Below are 18,333 nucleotides of genomic sequence, written 5' to 3' on the forward strand. Positions count from 1 at the left end.
TTTTGGTTAAGCTCTTGCACTAGAACAATTTTTAGAATTATTACAATAGGCATATTTATTTTCTGCAGGCTCCTAGTCTCACCAACATTGGCTACGCTTACATTTTGGAGGAAGAGCTGTTCTGTAGAAACAGATGAACAATATGGGGCCAATCAACCTGTTGGACAGACTGAAGATGAAAACACTGTTTATAGCCTGGAAGGAAAAATAAATCAATTTAAACAAGTATGTGGCCTTGTTGAGACATATTTCATCTAAGATAAACAAAGCTATAAGTATGGAGAGATGTGAGAGATAAAAAAGATTGGGAAAAATAGTAAGGAAGGGAAAGAGAGGTGTACAAAGAAAATGAAAGGAAGGAAAAATGTATTAATTAGATAAGATGAATTTGAGTGGGTTGTGGAGGGGCAATAGAATAATAAAATTTAAATCTGTTAAGTTATTGTCTGCATTCCGTCCTTTCAGTTGGTCTGGCCCAGTTCAGTGACTTATTCAGAGATTGCATTTAATATTATATCACAAAACTGAGCAGAGCAGGTGATTAGTGATGTGTGCTTCGATTTAAAAATAACTTTACATGAAATCCTGCGCTGATAATAATGTACATTATAGTGTCCTGCAAGTAAAACGTGGAAATACATTTTCTGTTTCACAAAATTCACACTGCGTAACTCGCAGGTGATTCACTCGTCCTGACTAGATGGCGCTAGCAGGTGTGGTGAGGTTTATATCTGTTGCAGGGGTTGCAGAAATACATCTGTCTCAAAATTCCTCTCCTCAGTTGTTTTGAAGCTGCGGCAGCCCTAAAGAATGACGTCATCATGCTGCGCGACTCAACACAACAGATATTTCACCCACGCGACAGTGATTGAGTCAGTTGTTTTTAGCTAAATAATCAAGAAGAAAGTTATTTTGTTTTTTTACTATGCTACGATTTGTCAGCTGTGTTGAACGGAATGCTTGAACGGAATACAGGCCTGAATGCAGGATCTGTGAAGAATAAAATAAGAACGTTTTTGCGTTTAAACTCCACAATTTAGCCTTTGTTTCCGACCGACTCTGAAGAAGGATGGCGGAGTGTTTGTTGAATCTGCAAACAGCTTCACTCTTTCATGCAGGTTTTGCTCAAATCGATCGTGTATGAAGTTTCAGACGTTTTCAGAAACAGGATGTCTGACTTTGAGGACGAGTTACAAGACAAACTCCGCAGTGTCTCCCAGACTCTGGTGAGACGGGCCGTGTTTAAAATCACACAGTGTGTGGAGGACAGTGTCGGGAGTGAAATGGCGCAGCTGAAGAAGGAAAACGAGAGCTTGAAGTGGAGATTGCAGCTGTGGGAGAAGGAGACGGGAGCAGGAGGAGATCAGGGACAGACAGATCGTGTTGGACACACGCTTCCCTGTGAAGTCACTGCAGAAATAAAAGAAGAAATGGACACGAAACTGGAGCTGTCAGGTCAGTGTGGTGACCTGTACGAAGTCAGAGTGTGTGTGTTTAAAAACAGTGTCTTTAACTTCCTCACTGGTGAGAATATAGTGGAGATACGGAAGTGGAAAGACTTGTGTGATATAGCGACAGGATGCTTTACTGGAAACTGAAATTGTTATAATCCGGTTATGGTGCTAAGAACAACTCGTTCAGATTCAGCATCTGTTTCTCTAAATCAGTGTGTAATCCGATGTTATTAGGAAATATATATATATACAGTATATAATATTACACAATTATTATAATACAAATACAATATTTGTTTAGCTTTTATATTTGTTTAACATTCCAGTCCACTGTCTGTAATTCCTCTGGAATATTCTGTCAGGATTATTCGGAATATTCGTGTTTTTATTAACCTTTTTCTCTCAGTGAAGTGTTAATGTACTGGAGTGTCCAGTCAGTGTGTTTGTATTAACCCTTCTCTCTCTCAGTGCAGTGTTAATGAACTGTAGTGTCCAGTCAGTCAGTGTGTCTGTATTAACCTCTCTCTCTCTCAGTGCAGTGTTAATGTACTGGAGTGTCCAGTTATTGTCTGTATTAACCCCTCATTCGCCTCATCCCCTCATCTGTATTTTAGTAACAGGGCCGAGAACACATTGTTTAGATGCTGTTTAGTCTATATCATTCAGTAACTGGAGTAAAAAATGATGAGCTACTATATTTACATCATTGTTACAGAATACATTAGTATCTTGCTTGTTTAGTGTTTTTTTTTTCTTTGGAACTATGTTTAATATATTTTTAATTAATTTAACTTATTTTTAATATAGTCTTGGCCAAATGTTTTCTCAGTGATTTAGGTTTTACAAAAGCAAATAAAATCTGGAAGTAAACGTGACATTTTAAACAGGATAAAAATGGTCAATCAGTCGATAGATATATGCATTCTTACAGCTTGCAGCTACCCACCTGAACTACATATGCATTCTTATGTTTTCTAACGTTCAGGGGTTTGAGGTGCAGGAGCAAGTGAATATTGGATTGTCTCTGGTGAGCTGCAGCATATTGGGGTGTTTTCAGTTTGGGGATTCTGCTGTATTCATTGATTGTGGAGGAGTGTCCTGGATTTTGAAGGAATTTAAAGGACAAACTCTGTTCCCAGAGTTTTTGTCTTGGTGTTTCTGTGCTACCCTGTCTGGTCAGTGTTGTCTGCTCTTATTGATCAGTTGAGTACCAGCACTGTAATGTCCACTGTTTTCTTCCTGACCTCTTTGGATTAGGCACAGAGTAGAATGTGTATGAGTCTTTTAGAGAGAGTTGTTTCCTCTCAGTTGAATTCACTACTCTATCCAGTACAGGGTCACGGTAGAGTCGGAGCCTGTCCCAGCATGCAAGTGGCACAGTGTGGGATACACCATGCATAGGATACCATCACAGAATATTGTTGACACCAATTTTTACAAATAGGGGGTTTTGAAATTAGAGGAACAGCCTGAAATGGCCCAGATGGTAAATCAACAGTTAAATTATATATCTACATCCCCCATTTACAGAAATAATTACATTGACAAGCACTTGAGTTCCTTGTGCTCCGACACAGAAAAGAGTCAGAAGTAAGACACACTGGGCTAACAAATATTTATTAACAGTGACAATACACACATTAAACTACACACACAATAAACATACAACATGCAAGTTATGGAATTTATAAATAAGGTGACCCAGAGACCCACCTCCTATCTACCCAGAAAAACCTGACTGTTGCTAAGTATTCAACTCTTAAATAGCTCTTACAAAGACCAGCAGAAGAGATCAACTGCCTGCAGTTAAATCTCTCTCCCTCTTAACCCTGATGTTACCAAATTAATGGCAATTTATCTGCTTATTCTCAAAATCCACCCACTAATCAGGAGAAAGTGTTCTTAACCAAGGGATTCATTACACTGACAATGTGAGATCTAAAAATTACAGAATAATAGGCTATTTTAACAAGATTCAAATACTTAGCTCCAGTCTGATCTTTCCAGGTGATCTAGAACAAGGAGCTCTCACCTTCATATTCTCTTGTTTCCTCTGTTCTTATCTCTGTCCCTTTTCTTTTATGCTGTCTTCTGGAACTGTTGATTAACACTTAATCATTTACCTAGAATTGAATTAACTAATGTAAACCAAGGTAAACTTTACAATTATTTTGATCACTGAGTCAGGCTTCCACATCCCAGTGAGCAATACAAAGTTTTCTATGTATTATTATGATTCCATTCACTGTTGTTAATGAGTGTCTTGCACTTGTGTTAGCATTATGTTCAGTAAAGTAAATTCAAAACAACCCTTTCCCCCCCTTATCATGTCAAGCAATGACTCAGTGGAAAATAATCTCCGGTCTCATTTTCTCCCACTGGTTATCTCTGTGCCTTTTTGCCTTTTTTCCCCTCTTTGGTTTATTTTCTGAATCACCAGCTTGCCTATTTCTGATTAAGATGGGAGCCTCTCTGTAATTAAACAGTTCTGTATCAGACTGTCTCCCTTCCTGCCTGGTTCATCTCTCTCCCTCTCTGAATTCACTGTCTAAGCCAGTCACTGCTTCTAGAGTTCAACCTTAAACAGCACACTGAGGACTGTGCTTGGGCTTCAACCAATCACCACACTGTTTCAACATTTAAACCTTGAAGTGGTTATTAAAATACTTTGCTGGTCAATGCTGATTGTTGCTGTCAATTAGAGGTATTTGTTACCAACAAATGTAATGTGTGTTTAGAAAAGTTGCTAATTCTGCATGTTATTTTTCTGTGTATTTGTTTGCAGTGTTAATTTAGCCTCCAGTTTTTGATTTAGTCATAGTCTTAGTCAAGTCAGTGAAAGTGTTTGTTAATCATAGCCACCTTCTAGTCATCCATTTTTAATTTAGTCCAATCAACTAAATTTTCACTATAATTACTTTATAATCATTTTAGTTTCTAATTATATGACTTAATTAACTTAATTAAACTGATTAAAACAAAGTTTTAGTCACATTTTAAGTATTTTAATTTATTTGTATAATCAAATGTATAAAGGTATGATGAATACTAAATTGTAATAAATAATCAAATGTCTAAGAAAAAATTTAACACATTTTATAAGTTTTTGTCAAAAAGCACAAGTTTTTGTTGCACAGTCTAAAGAGTATTGATCCCCAGAAATGTCAAATATCAATACATTAAGTAATTTATTTTTGATTAATAAGAAATAATCTTATAGAGGGACATCGTATGAATCTTTCCTAATAAGAACATCTGTTTTGGCACTGTTAATAATTCTGTAGTTTTCTGTAAGTTTTCTATAAGCTTAGAAAACTTGTGTATGCTGTAGGTTTTTTACTTTTAAATTAAATGTTTTAAATAGTTGAATTTCATAAATGCAACACACGTTTCTTACAGAGCAAATCACATTCTCCTCTCTTCCTCTGGTGTGAGCAGATCATCAGGTCTTTTTTCCCCCCAATCAGAGGCTGGGGAAATTGCACACCACCCTCTGCGCTCTCTGAGAGGGAGGCAGTACAGAGAGAGAGAGGAGGTGCAGAGCTCAACAATACAGAGTGAGCATTCTATAGCGCAAATTGTGAATGGCACCCATTGCTTCTGTGTTTATAAGTTAGTATTTAAAATTAAACAGTGTAGTTTCTTTTACTTCTAAGTCCCTAATCTTTAAGCACAGCTTTCTCACCATTTAGATTTATTTTTGCAGAAGCTTATTGTACTTCCTACTTTATGAATGAATAATGTGAAATATATTAACTAAGGAATAGAAAGGCATAGTTGTTAGCATGCTTTTTTTCAGTAGATGTGTAACCATTCAGTCTGTTAGCTTGATCATCTTCTTCTGCAGTCTATAACATCCATCCATCCATCCTCCTAACCGCATTATCCCATTCAGGGTTGTGGGAAGATCTGGAGCCTAGCAATAGCTAGGACGGTTTTGAGGCCACGGTAAAGGCCATGGGGGGAAATTTGACCTGGACACTGGGGTAACTCCCTACTCTTCTCGAGAAATGCCTAGGGGATCTTTAATGACCACTGAGAGTCAGGACATTGGTTTAACATATACAAATATCATATGTAACTACCAGCCATGTAGCACTCTGCATTGTGGAAAATCACACTGATTCCCTTTCTTTTAAAGGGAACTAGAGAAACGAAGAGGTTTTTTTTTCTAAAATGTTACGACCCCAAGTGTCTAGGGGTAAAGAGGTGTAACATTTAGGATAGTTTTTGGATGCAGGTGGGTTCTGGTGAGGGACTTAGGAAGCGTAATAAGTTTTGGTGCAAAAGTGATCATTTAAGGTGAATAAGTGACTGGTACTTAATAAGACACAATAAGAAACAGGGGTAGGGAACTAGAGTGGTGCCAAAGAAAAAAACAAAAACAAAATGGAGCTGTACTCTGATTGGCCAAGAAGCTGATTGATGATGACATCACACAGAAACAATGGTGTAAAGATAGATCAATGGGGGAGGGAGAACAATCAGGGTCAGGAAGTGTGGAACATAGCAACAAAAGCACACATGGACCACACACTGTAACATAGAATAAATAAATGCACATCTTGTTCACTGGGGTAATTAAATACACACTGAGCAATCTCCAATATGTTCAGAATTTAGCAGCCAGAATCCTGACCGGGTTGCTAGCAAGCAATCACATTACGCCTGTCTTCAATTCCTCGCACTGGCTTCCTATCAGGTTTCGAGTCAACTTCAACATTCTCATCCTCATTCAGTACCTATCTGGCTTATTATCCATCTACTCCCCACCTTGCAACCTTTGTTCGTCTGACTCTGGTCTTCAAGATCATCTTACATTCTGTGGGTGATGGGGCCTTCTCTAGCTGCACCCCAGAGCTCTGAATTTGTATCCCTAGTGAAATCAGAGTCACCTACCCTGAGTTCATTTAAATTTAAACTAAAAACCTTTCTTTTCAGAAAGTCTGTTATTTAGTGTCTGTATCTTCTTCATTTTCTAATTTCAGTGGCACTTCTAACTGCTTGTCTTTCTTATATATACTTTATAATTTGTGGTCCTTATAACTGTTTTTACACCTATTGTATTGCTTTGAGATGCTAATTTTAAAGGTGCTTTATAAAATAATAAAAAAGCTTTGTTGTTATAAAGAAACATGATCTGGTTTTCCCTGGTTCAGAAAAAAATATCAAAAGTAGAAACATGATCAGGTTTTCCTTGGTTCAGAGAAAATATCTAAAGTATACTGTTTTTTCTATTTTCTCACTAATCTGAGCAATCTAACTACCTATTTCCTGTGCTTTCTCTATCCTGCTAGATTTATAATTATTCTGAAAATCTCCTTGGAATGAGTCATTTCTAAATACCTGATTTCACTGTAAACATCTTGCATTAACTTAGCGACAAAATATACAAATATACACAACTCAACCTGACAGCTGCTTAGTCCTAAATTCATCCTGCTATCAGCATTGAATTAAAAATCTTTAGATTTCTAAATTTGTCTTTATTTATTGGTTCCATTAGTGACAAAGGCTAAATTACTTTCTTGAAAAAATCATATATGTGTTTAAAAAAAACAACAAAATATATTTATAAATCCTTTACCCTGGCAATCTACCTGAATGCTCAATTAATTGAGAAGCTTTTCATTAAACCATGTTTGCTATTAATTCATACAGGGCTCTCTGACCGAATTGTTCTGTTTGTCATGTGAGCTGATTTTCTGGCTCTCTATCCTATCAAACCTTCATACTCTAATACTGCCGGAAATGCAACTGATTATTCAAGCTCCTCAATCTCTGCCAAATCTGCTTCAGGTTCACATGTTTTTTTGTAACACACAGCTTTCTGTTATTTTTTTTGTATACTCAAGCTTTTGCAATTGTAGTTGGGATTCACTTTTTTCTGTAGCCTATCCCTGCTCTCTCTCACTCTCTGCGATTTGGACATGGAATGGTTAAAGATAGCAACAAGTCAGGCACCTAGAGGGAAGGGGGGGTCATCTTCCCGACTCCATAACTAAAAAGCCAAATAGGAGTGACTTAAGCGACATACAGTGTTGTGTAACTGACAATTTGAGGTAGCCTATCGTGTAAGTTGCACTTTGTTGCGGATATGTTAAACTTTCAAAACTCCCCAAAACATGACTCCCCAAAGTCATGTGACTGATTTTTCGCCCTGTTTCGTTTGTTAAACTCAAGATCACATGTACCGCAACGTTAACAGGAATGTGTAGTTTTTAATTCAGTTTGAATTTTAATTGTATGTACTGTCTTCGGAATTGGCCAGGGCTTTAAAGAGAGGGAGCACCTAAACTTTTTGTTGCAGTCATCTCTGCTTTAAAGGTACCCTACTCAAAGAAGAATTTTGACCTTGAATGTTTGCAAGCATATTTTTACTTCACACACTCTTCTGAAGAAATGAGACGGTAATGGCTGCACATGCTATAAGATGTTGGTACAAAATATTTTCTCGTTAAGTAAACACCCAGCCACATACACAAACTACATGTTACTAAAAAATATATTTTCTACTGGATATTACATGCTGTGAAATGGACAGTACACAAAAAAGCATTTTACAGAGTCACTGTAACATTTTGAAAATAAAATCTGAACAAAAATCACATTTCTGACAGAGCACCATTATGAAGCTAAAATGCAGCACATTTAGCGTGTTCGACATACTCTCACATTTAAAAAGCGTAACTTATTTCTTACACGATAATCTGCAAGCTGTAAAGCAGTTTATTCCTGCTTAGTTTTCTAGTTAATTTGTTGACTAGCTGCAATATAAAAAACAGATCTCTTTATTTTAGTGTCTGGGTGCTGCAGCTCAGATGGCACTTCAGATTTATTGTAGATTTCAACTCATAATGTGGCTGAGTTCTGTTGATCTTCAGTAATGTTGTACAAGAGTTTTTCTTGGTCTGATGAAATACTTACATGAAATAATTCCTGACTCCATATCTTTTTCTTCCAGCTGATAGCATGGAGAACCAGAAGCATGTCTTTCTTCTCCGCAGCTTTTATTTTTCTTTAATCTGATTAGCCTAGTGTATACATCTCACTGTACCAGACAATAAGAATTCATGACATGAGGTGTTGAAAAGACCATCCAGAAATGGGAGACAGCTGGAAAACAGAAGAAGATGGAAAATGGCACATCTTGATAACTGTGATTCTTACACATTCGTAGCCCTTGGGCAATGCACAGTCCACATACAGACTCAGATTTAGGATTGTACCTTTTACACCCAGCCTGCTATTTGCCAGACAAAGTAAATACACAGATAGTTAATCTCATGTTGCAAAATTAATTTCACTGTGAGTTTAGGTCAGTAAACCTCCAGTAGGTCATTTTGTGTCATTTTAGTGCACTGAAACAGAAATGCAAAGCAAGCAAGTCTTTGTCATTATCATTGTGGATTATTTTTGTGTTTCATTTTCTTTAATTAAAATGAAAAACTGACAGAACATTTCGTCATAATTTTTATAGATTAAATTAACACTGTTGATTAAATGTGTACTATTAAAGGATAAAATGAACATTGGGATGTTTTAGTATTCTGTGGTGGTCTGCCTAGATGCTAAAATCCCTATATCTTAAAGTTTTTGTTTTTGTATCTCCATGGTGTTATTTGCCTTTTAAATTCTACTCTCAGCCGATATTAAAGGTCTTGTCCTTTTCTCCTATTTTTGCAGGCTCAGAGGCCAGTACTCTCCCTAATGATGGAGAAAGGGCTCCTCTTGAACAGCAGCACAGTGAGGAGGGGTGGGGCTCCAGTATGATGCAGGAGACAGAGCTCACTGCTGCAGAAGAGAAAGAGAAAGTCAGTGAGCAGCACACAGAGAGCTCTGTGCCAATGATGAAGACAGAGCCTGCGAGTGAAACACCTGGCTTCTTCCTATCTGACGGTTTTATAGACAAGATTACCAATCTGGACCCATACAACATTGCACAAGGTTATAATGAACTGGGCTGTGTCTCTGTACAAGAGCACAGTGAAGAACTGGATGTTTTTAATTTTACAGAGCAGGACATGGAGCCCAAGTTGATTGACGCTGCAGAGCAGCAGACTGATGTACCTGGTGAAGAGAACAGTACTGAGTTACAGCACGCAGAGGAGAGTCAGTACAGGGAGGAACAACAGAAGCTCCTTCAGGGCTTGATAATAATTAGACCTTGTTCTGTTAAATTGGAGAGACTGTCATTTCAGAGGTGTTTTAAACAGTCATATGATCCTTTAGTATCTGATGACTTTACACACAGGTTTAATCATCTGGTTACTAAGAAAAGTATTGAAATTAATGAACTGAAGTCTGTGCCTGTTCTTGGGCCCAGAGATGAACAACAGAATGAACTGGATGCTTTTAGTCTTAGGGAGCTGGAGAAGGTGTCCCAGATGATTCATACTTCTGAACAGCACACTGAGGGACATGATGGAGAAAACACAGCTGAGTTTCAGCACATAGCGCAAGACCATTCCATGGAGCATTTGCAGAATAAGAGACCCCAGCACAATCAGAGGATGAGGAAGAATCACTCAAGGCCTTGCTCAGATGGAGTGGACAAACTGTCATTAAGGCACAGACAGGAGCAGCATTTCTGTCAGTCTAGTATTTCAAAACCCTACCAGCACATTCACACAGGAGAGAAACCATTTAGCTGCAGTCAGTGTGGGAAGAGTTTTAGTCAGTTAAGCCATTTAAAAAGACACCAGCACATTCACACAGGAGAAAGACCATTCATCTGCAGTCAGTGTGGGAAGTTTTACTGATATAAGTTCATTAAGAGCCCACCAGCACATTCACACAGGAGAGAAACCATTTAGCTGCAGTCAGTGTGGGAAGAGTTTTAGTCAGTTAAGCCATTTAAAAAGACACCAGCACATTCACACAGGAGAGAAACCATTCAGCTGCAGTCAGTGTGGGAAGAGTTTTAGGCATTTAAGCAACTTAAAATGCCACCAGCACATTCACACAGGAGAGAGGCCATTCAGCTGCAGTCAGTGTGGGAAGAGTTTCAGTCAGTTAAGCAACTTAAAAAGACACCAGCACATTCACACAGGGGAGAGGCCATTCAGCTGCAGTCATTGTGGGAAGAGTTTTAGTCAGTTAAGCAACTTAAAAAGACACCAGCACATTCACGCAGGAGAGAAACCATTTAGCTGCAGTCAGTGTGGGAAGAGTTTTAGTGATTCAAGTTCCTTAAGAGCTCACCAGCGCACTCACATGGGAGAGAGGCCATTCAGCTGCAGTCAGTGTGGGAAGAGTTTTAGTCGGTTAAGCCATTTAAAAAGACACCAGCACATTCACACAGGAGAGAAACCATTCAGCTGTAGTCAGTGTGGAAAGAGTTTTAGGCATTTAAACAACTTAAAATGCCACCAGCACATTCACACAAGAAAGAGGCCATTCAGCTGCAGTCAGTGTGGGAAGAGTTTTAGTCAGTTAAGCAACTTAAAAAGCCACCAGCACATCACACAGGAGAGAAACCATTTAGCTGCAGTCAGTGTGGGAAGAGTTTTAATGATTCAAGTTCCTTAAGAGCTCACCAGCGCACTTACACAGGAGAGAGGCCATTCAGCTGCAGTCGGTGTGGGAAGAGTTTTAGGCACTCAAATACCTTCAGAGTGCACCAGCACAGTCATTCAAGAGACCTTCAGTGTCTACCAGTGCAGTCACACAGGACAGAGGTCATATAGCTACAGTCATTGTGTGAGGAGTTTTATCCAGTCAGTTGACTTAAAAACACACCAATTTAGTCACCAGTTTTTGATTTAATCATAGTCTTAGTCATGTCAACTAAAATGTCTTATTAGTTCAAGTAGGTAGCTAAGTCAGCATGTAACACCTTCAGAAGGCTTCACAGCCGAAACATTGTGTTTCCTTTCGTCTCTTTTCAGGTTGGAATAAACCTCTTAATTGTTCCTAAAAGTTTAAACATAATTAGTTCTTGTCATGCAGTATAATTTATGTGTATATTAAAATGTATAAACGTTTTAGTTTTATTTAATTTTAAAATGATTTAAGTCTAAATTGAATTAATTCTTTATTTCTTTGTAGTCTTGGTATGTTAAGTTTAGTCCTGTTTAATTTACAATTAAAACTGTTGTCATTGGATAGGCTTGTAATTGCATAACTTTAAACTTACTGTGTTAAGCAAAAAACATGTATAAAACAGAATAGGATCCTTAAGTGTCACACAAAAAATACAAATCTCAATAATGCTACCATAAAAGCTCAAAGTCTTTGTTGCACAATCTAAAATGTATTTATCCCCAGAGAGGATAAATATGAAATACAAGAAATATATATGCAATAAAGGGGAAAATAATAAAGAATCAAGAGATATTGTATGAATCTGTCCTATTAAGAAAATCTATTTTGACACCAGTACTACTAATTCCTATTTTATGCAACTATTTTTTTGTTTAATCTGGACAGGACAAATAATATATATATACACATTAACAGCCACATAAATTAAATGCAATTAAATATTATTTTCTGATAACCTCGCAGGAATATGATTCGCAGTTCCCACATTGCCAGAACCTGTCATCCCCACCTTAGTGAGCATCTTCGCTTTTCCCTCAAATTCAACATTCACTTCACAAATAAGATGGTTTATAAAAGCTGACACATTTTTCCAAAGTTTTAAATATTGGTGTCACCCTGGAGGCATGGGTTTGAATCCCACTCTTGACAAGGTGGCTTGTTTGTGGTCCTTCTAGTATCTTTCAAATGAGAAAGGCACTATGATGTAGATAATGCATTGACACATGCACACACATACGCAATGTCCCATTCTTATCCTGTTTCAGTTTATGCTTAATAGGAGTGGAGCAATTCCTCCTGTTTTTCTGTACCAATACAGTGGATATATAAAGTCTACACACCCTTATTGAAATTGCAGGTTTGTGTGACGTAAAGCCAGAAATCAAGATAAATCATGTCAGACTTTTTTTAATGTGACCAACAAATAGATAATTATTAGGAAAAATAATTTAAATTAAAAAACCTACAACACTCTGGTTGCATAAGTGTGCCCCCCCCCCCCCAATTAATACTTTGTGGAACACACACAGTTTGTGTTTATTATTGTAGTAAGTCTTTGTTAATACGTCTCTATCAACTTTGCACGCCTGGACTTTGCAATTTTATCCCACTCTTCCTTGCAAAAATGTTTGGATGTTCTTTTTTGTGAGAAATGGCTTCCATCTTGCCACCCTACCCCATAGCCCAGACATGTGCAGAATACGGGAGATTGTTGTCACATGCAAGGAGTGACCAGTACCTGCCAGAAATTCCTGCAGCTCCCTGATAAGGTTTCTCCTTGTCCTGTCATCAACTTTGGAGGGTTGTCCTGATCTTGTCAATGTCCCTGTGGTGCCACATTTTCTCCACTTATTGGTGAAAGTCTTCACAGTGCTCCATAGTATATCCAATGCCTTTGATATTCTTTTATACCCCTCTCCTGATTGATACCTTTCAAAAATAAGATCCCGTAGATGTTTTGTCAGCTCTTTGCGGACCATGGCTATCCCAGTAGGATGTTTGAAACGAAAGTTTCAAGGAAATCCTACAGGAACAGCTGATTTTAATTTGGGGTTAATCATAATCACTTTCATTGATGGCAGGTGTATGCTACTTACCTTTGGACATGATTTTGAATGTGAATGGTTAACTCTGAAAACAGCTACAGACCCATTATAAAAGGGTGTGCACACTTTTGCAACCAGGGTGTTGTAGGTTTTTTTTCATTTCAAGTATTTTTCTACTTGTTTTTCTCTTGAATTTTGTTGGTTGCAAGGTCACATTAAAGATGTAAAAACGTGTGAAATGATTTATCTTGATTTCTGGCTTTACATCACAAAAACTTGCAATTTCAATAAGGGTGTGTAGACATTTTATATCCTCTGTATATAATGACCACCAAAGTCATTATATACAGAGTTCGCTGGAGCTTATGATCAATAATTTACATTTTTGGGGGAAAAAACATCATTTTAACCATTGGGTAACAACTACACCGAGTGCCCCCACCCCCACCGCTGCTTTCTTGCTACAATCTAACATGGAGTGCAAGGTGGCATCGGAAATCTTTTTCATATTTGATCTCTGTTTAAAAACAAAAGCTTACAAAATACATGCTAGCAGACAGACAGTCCTCAGAGGACTTAAGGGTGGCATAAAGTTAGAATGATAAAGTGTCCCTGTTCAGACATGAAAATGGAACTTTGTTAAAAAAAAACATCAATAACAGAGAAATGTGTACAAAGATTTTAGAAGTTGTACCATTCTGCAGTTTAAATAGCATTTTTTGAGTTTTAGATGAAGGAATTGCCTTTGATGGAAAAACAAAAAACACTCCCCAAGTCCTGCAGTTGAATATAATGTCATTAAAATTCAAAGCAGTATTTTACTTCATCCTACCATTCCAACCATATACAAGTATACAGAGGAGAGAGATATCGTTCTCCAGGTCTACGGTGCGAATACAGACAAGACACTGACAAGACAATGCTTTAGATAATGTAGACATAGACATTTCTGTATGTACAGGCTACATAAAGTGCAATGTGCATAGTGCAATATTCAGGATTGTGCAATGAATTGTGCAAAGAATACATCAGACAGTATGCCTGACATTAGGCAAAAAAAAACTAAGTTTCCAGATTTGGAGTAGGTGCAGTAAGTACCAGGGTGTTGAGGAGTCTGACAGCCTGTGGAAAACAGCTGTTACGGAGGGTGGTGGCGCTGGCCCGTATACCGAGATACCTTTTACCATATGGTAGGAGGGCAAAGAGGTTGCAGAAAGAGTGGGAGGGATCATCCACAATACTGAAGGCTTTGTGTGTGCAGCATTTGTGGTATAAGTCCTGAATGGTCGGAAGGGAGGCTCCAATGATGTTTCTTGCTGTATTGACAATACATTGCAGGGACCTGCAGTCTAAGACCTTACAATTCCCAAACCAAACAATGATACAGTTTGTCAAGATGCTCTCGATGGTACCTCTATAGAATGTGGATAGTATAGGGTGGAGGTTTGCCCTTCTCAGTCACAGAAGGAAGTGGAGACGATGATGTGCTTTTTTTAGCAAGGGAGCTGGTGTTGATGGTCCAAGTAAGGTCATCTGTGATATGCACACCAAGAAACAGTACTTATAGCTGTCTCCACAGGGGAGCCATTGATGTGCAGTGGGGAGTGATCTGTGATTCAGTGGGTTATCAGTCTCTACAGTTGTAAAGCATCTTGATGGTACACCCCCATCATTAATATTTGTGAATCAGTGAAAGGTACACTCTTGAGCAATCTTGAAAGTAACTAATGCTATTAGACAGGCACCTCTGGAAGATCTTAAGAGTCTCTTAACACCACTTCTCCCACCACAGGTCTCCCCCATCCAGGTACTGACCAGGTTCACAGCTGTGCAGTTTCAGTGGGTTTTCAGTTGTTAGTTGCAAGGTGATGTAGCAGCTAGCTGCAAAGATTGATGCATTGGCTGAGAATCAAACCCAAGCCTCCCACATGTCAGGCAAGAATTTTACCATTGAACCACAAATACTGTGATGATCTGTAAAAAGTTATACTTAGACATTTTATACACTCAGTGCTGGATTTTGGGTGCCAAAGGGAACTTTTGGATGAGTGACAATTTTCTCCTATCTGGAAATTTTATTTTGGAGACTTTTTTTCTGCCTGTGTTGTATTTTTGGGGGTCACAGTGGAGTATAATTGTGTTTCCACCTTAAAAACCAGGCAGTAGAAGCTCTGAGAGTCGCCCCCAGACTGGAGGACACAGCAAGGTACCGACCAGATTTTTATTTCAGACAGGACACTGTGTCTCATCACCTGGAGTGTCTGCCTCTATCTATGATATAACACATTCTCAGATCATATCTCGTTTCAACAAACAAAACTTAAAAACCAAGAGTGAATGTGTGTTATCCAGTTGTGTTATCCAGTTGTTATTAGTAATTATTGTATTTGTGAAGGCAATTTTTTTATGGACCGCTAAGTGTTTTTCTGCAGTTTTGATTTTGACTGAAACAATTTGGCCAGTCTTATCAGTGTGTGTCAGGTGGGTCACAGATGAAATTAGCAGAGCGCGCGTGTGTGTGTGTGTGTGTGTGTTCAGACTCATCCTCACCATCAGCTGTGCTGTGTGTCTGTGTGTTTGCAGGAAGAGGAGGCAGGACTGCAGTACGCCACTATAGAGATCAGCAAACAAAACACAGAGCACAAGAAGAGAAGTGGCTACAACACACAACCCACTACATATCCTGAGATTAAGCAAAAAAAAGTGAAAGTGAAAAAGTGAAAGTAAAGTACACATAATACACAAAGAGCACTTAGCAGAACTGAAAAACATAATCAGGTTGAGTACTGGAAATCAAAATTGATAAATGTGTAACAACCCATAAAATAAAGTTTTTTTTATCAAGACTTCCAGTGGAGAACTAGTTAAACTGGATTGAATTGTCCTCTTACACAAAAATCCTGTGAAACTGTGATTTCTGTTAGTTTTATCATTTTTCTGTATGTCTGGTTGTTTTGCTCCATTGATTTGATGAATTGGAACCATGCAGACAACTTCCTCTGAAATGAAATTTAGGAGTCTTTTGTTGAAAACTGGAGTGATCCAAGAATTTCTAAAAATGTAGATTTTTTTTTCTTCTGAGCTGAAATATCTCTATTTTACATTAAGAAATGTCTTCTTGGCAGATATCTTGTAAATTCCTTGAAATATAAATAAATAGATACGATGATAAAATAGATAATGCACGATATCCACCCATCTATTTTCTAACAGCTCTATCCAGTACAGGGTCACAGGGGAGCTGGAGTCTGTCCCAGCAAGCAACAGGCACAAGGCAGGATTCACCCTGGACAGGACACCAGTCCATCACAGGACACACACACCCCCACGCGAACATGGGGAGAACATGCAAACTCCACACAGACAGCACCCCAGGTCCAGAAATGCAGAGCACTGATAAAACCCAATCTTTTAATAACTGACTGTAAACAGAGTCATCTGTTACTAAACAGGTTTGCCTGTAGGGACAATTAATAATTATAATAATTGCTTACACTTATAAAGCACTTTTCTCTCCACTCAGAGCTCTTCCCAGGTCATGGGGATCCCCTCCACCACCACCACCAGTGTGCAGCCCCACCTGGATGATCCAACAGCAGCCAGAGTGTGCCAGAACGCTCACCACACATCAGCTATCAGTGAGAAGGAGAACAGAGGAATTAAACCAATTCATAGAGGGGGGTTATTAGGAGGCCATGATGGGTAAAGGACAGGGGGGGAATTTGGTCAGGGTAACACCCCTACTCTTTTCCAGAAACACCCTGGGATTGTTAATGAACACAGAGAGTCAGGATCTCAGTTTTATGTCTCATCCTTCACTATACTTGGGCATTAGGACCCACACAGACTGCAGGGTGAGCGCCCCCTGTTGGCCCCACTGACACCACTTTCAGCAGCAGGAGCCTTAGTTTTTCCCAGGAGGTCTCCCATCCAGGTACTGAGCAGGCTCACACTTGCTGAGCTTCAGTGAACTGCCAGTTGTGAGCTGCAGAGTGATATGGCTGCTTGAAAAAAAAAAGACTAACACCATACAGTAGATAAAGTAAGATTTTCATAAGCAGTAAGCAAGAAAGCAGCCAAACAAGATTATATTTCTCAAAGTTTCCTGTGTGATGCCTTTGCTCATCCAAGCTATCGAGCCCTGAACTGTACCCCAGCGGGCAGATCAAGGGCACAGTGCAGCCTGTGTGCACCAGCCAGCAGCACTGACCGCAGCCTGACCTCACCTCTGCACAAGAGCTTCAGAGCGATGTTCAGTACGATGACCGCAGATGTTTCCATGAGCTCAACCACTCTCTATATTTACTTTCTTAGGCATATGATAGTCACACTGGTTTCAGGAGGAGAGGGGGCTGGTGAGGAAGGTGGAGAATTTGACAACAGGTTCACATTGACAGTTTTCTGTGTTGTTTCTGTTCCTGTGTCTCTGCTGGGCTGTGTGCTGGTTTACTCTTCAGCCTCCCTGAAATGAATCATCAGGCAGAATTCAGGTCAGAAAAGCCCTCCCCCCCCCAAAAAAAAAAACATGAGGATGAGAAAGACAAGTGTGTAAAAATGGATACCACACAGGCCTGTGTACCTGTTTCCAAGACCCACAGACTGTTTCTCAAACATCAGACGCTTTTGATTCTGCACAGGACAGCTGCACCTGTTAGAAAAGCCATGCCTTCCTGGACAGAGGACACAAGACAGGTCACAAACAAGAGGCAGCTATAGGGCACATACAGAAGAGAGTATTAAAGTATTGGCTTCACCTACAGAACAGCGACCAACTCCTATTACCACAAAGCCCTGCCGAGCCAAGAGCTGAGCCCAAAACAGAGTCCTCTGAGCCAGCTGGTCCTGGGGCTCACTGACCCAAGCCATACTGACACTAACCAGCCTCAGGACAGCACTGCTAGAGCACCACAACTCAGACTCAACCACATCACAGCACAAATCAAACAGCAATATCTCACACACTGGGACACACACACAAACACAACATAAACTGGAATGCTACAGAACCCTAAACAGACAATACACACCAGCCGAATATCTATCCAAGCTAAATAACAGCAAAGAGAAACAGACCCTGACGAAGTACAGGCTCAGTGACCACAGCCTGGCCATAGAAACTGGGCGACACAGGCAGACCTGGCTGCCCAGAGAGGACAGGCTGTGCTCCCACTGCCAGCGAGGAGAAATAGAGACAAAGGTGCACTTCCCACTGCACTGTGGCAGATACTCCGTGATTAGAGAAACATTCTTCCCTAAATTCAGAATTGTATTACCACAGTTCCCACACC

At 39.2% G+C, this 18,333-nt stretch overlaps 1 protein-coding gene across 1 annotated transcript; it reads left to right on the plus strand.

Moving 5' to 3' along the window:
• The first annotated feature begins 9,478 nt into the window (after positions 1-9,478).
• LOC148827845 (uncharacterized) lies at positions 9,479-11,222 on the plus strand. Its single transcript, XM_088926385.1, has 3 exons — positions 9,479-9,520; positions 10,242-10,670; positions 10,922-11,222. Exons 1-3 carry the CDS (start codon positions 9,479-9,481, stop codon positions 11,141-11,143), a joined length of 693 nt encoding a protein of 230 aa, XP_088782511.1. The 3' UTR covers positions 11,144-11,222.
• The last annotated feature ends 7,111 nt before the right edge of the window (positions 11,223-18,333 follow it).

This window comes from Atractosteus spatula, chromosome 10, assembly GCF_055471065.1.
Source record: "Atractosteus spatula isolate fAtrSpa1 chromosome 10, fAtrSpa1.hap1, whole genome shotgun sequence".
Lineage (NCBI taxonomy): Eukaryota > Metazoa > Chordata > Actinopteri > Semionotiformes > Lepisosteidae > Atractosteus > Atractosteus spatula.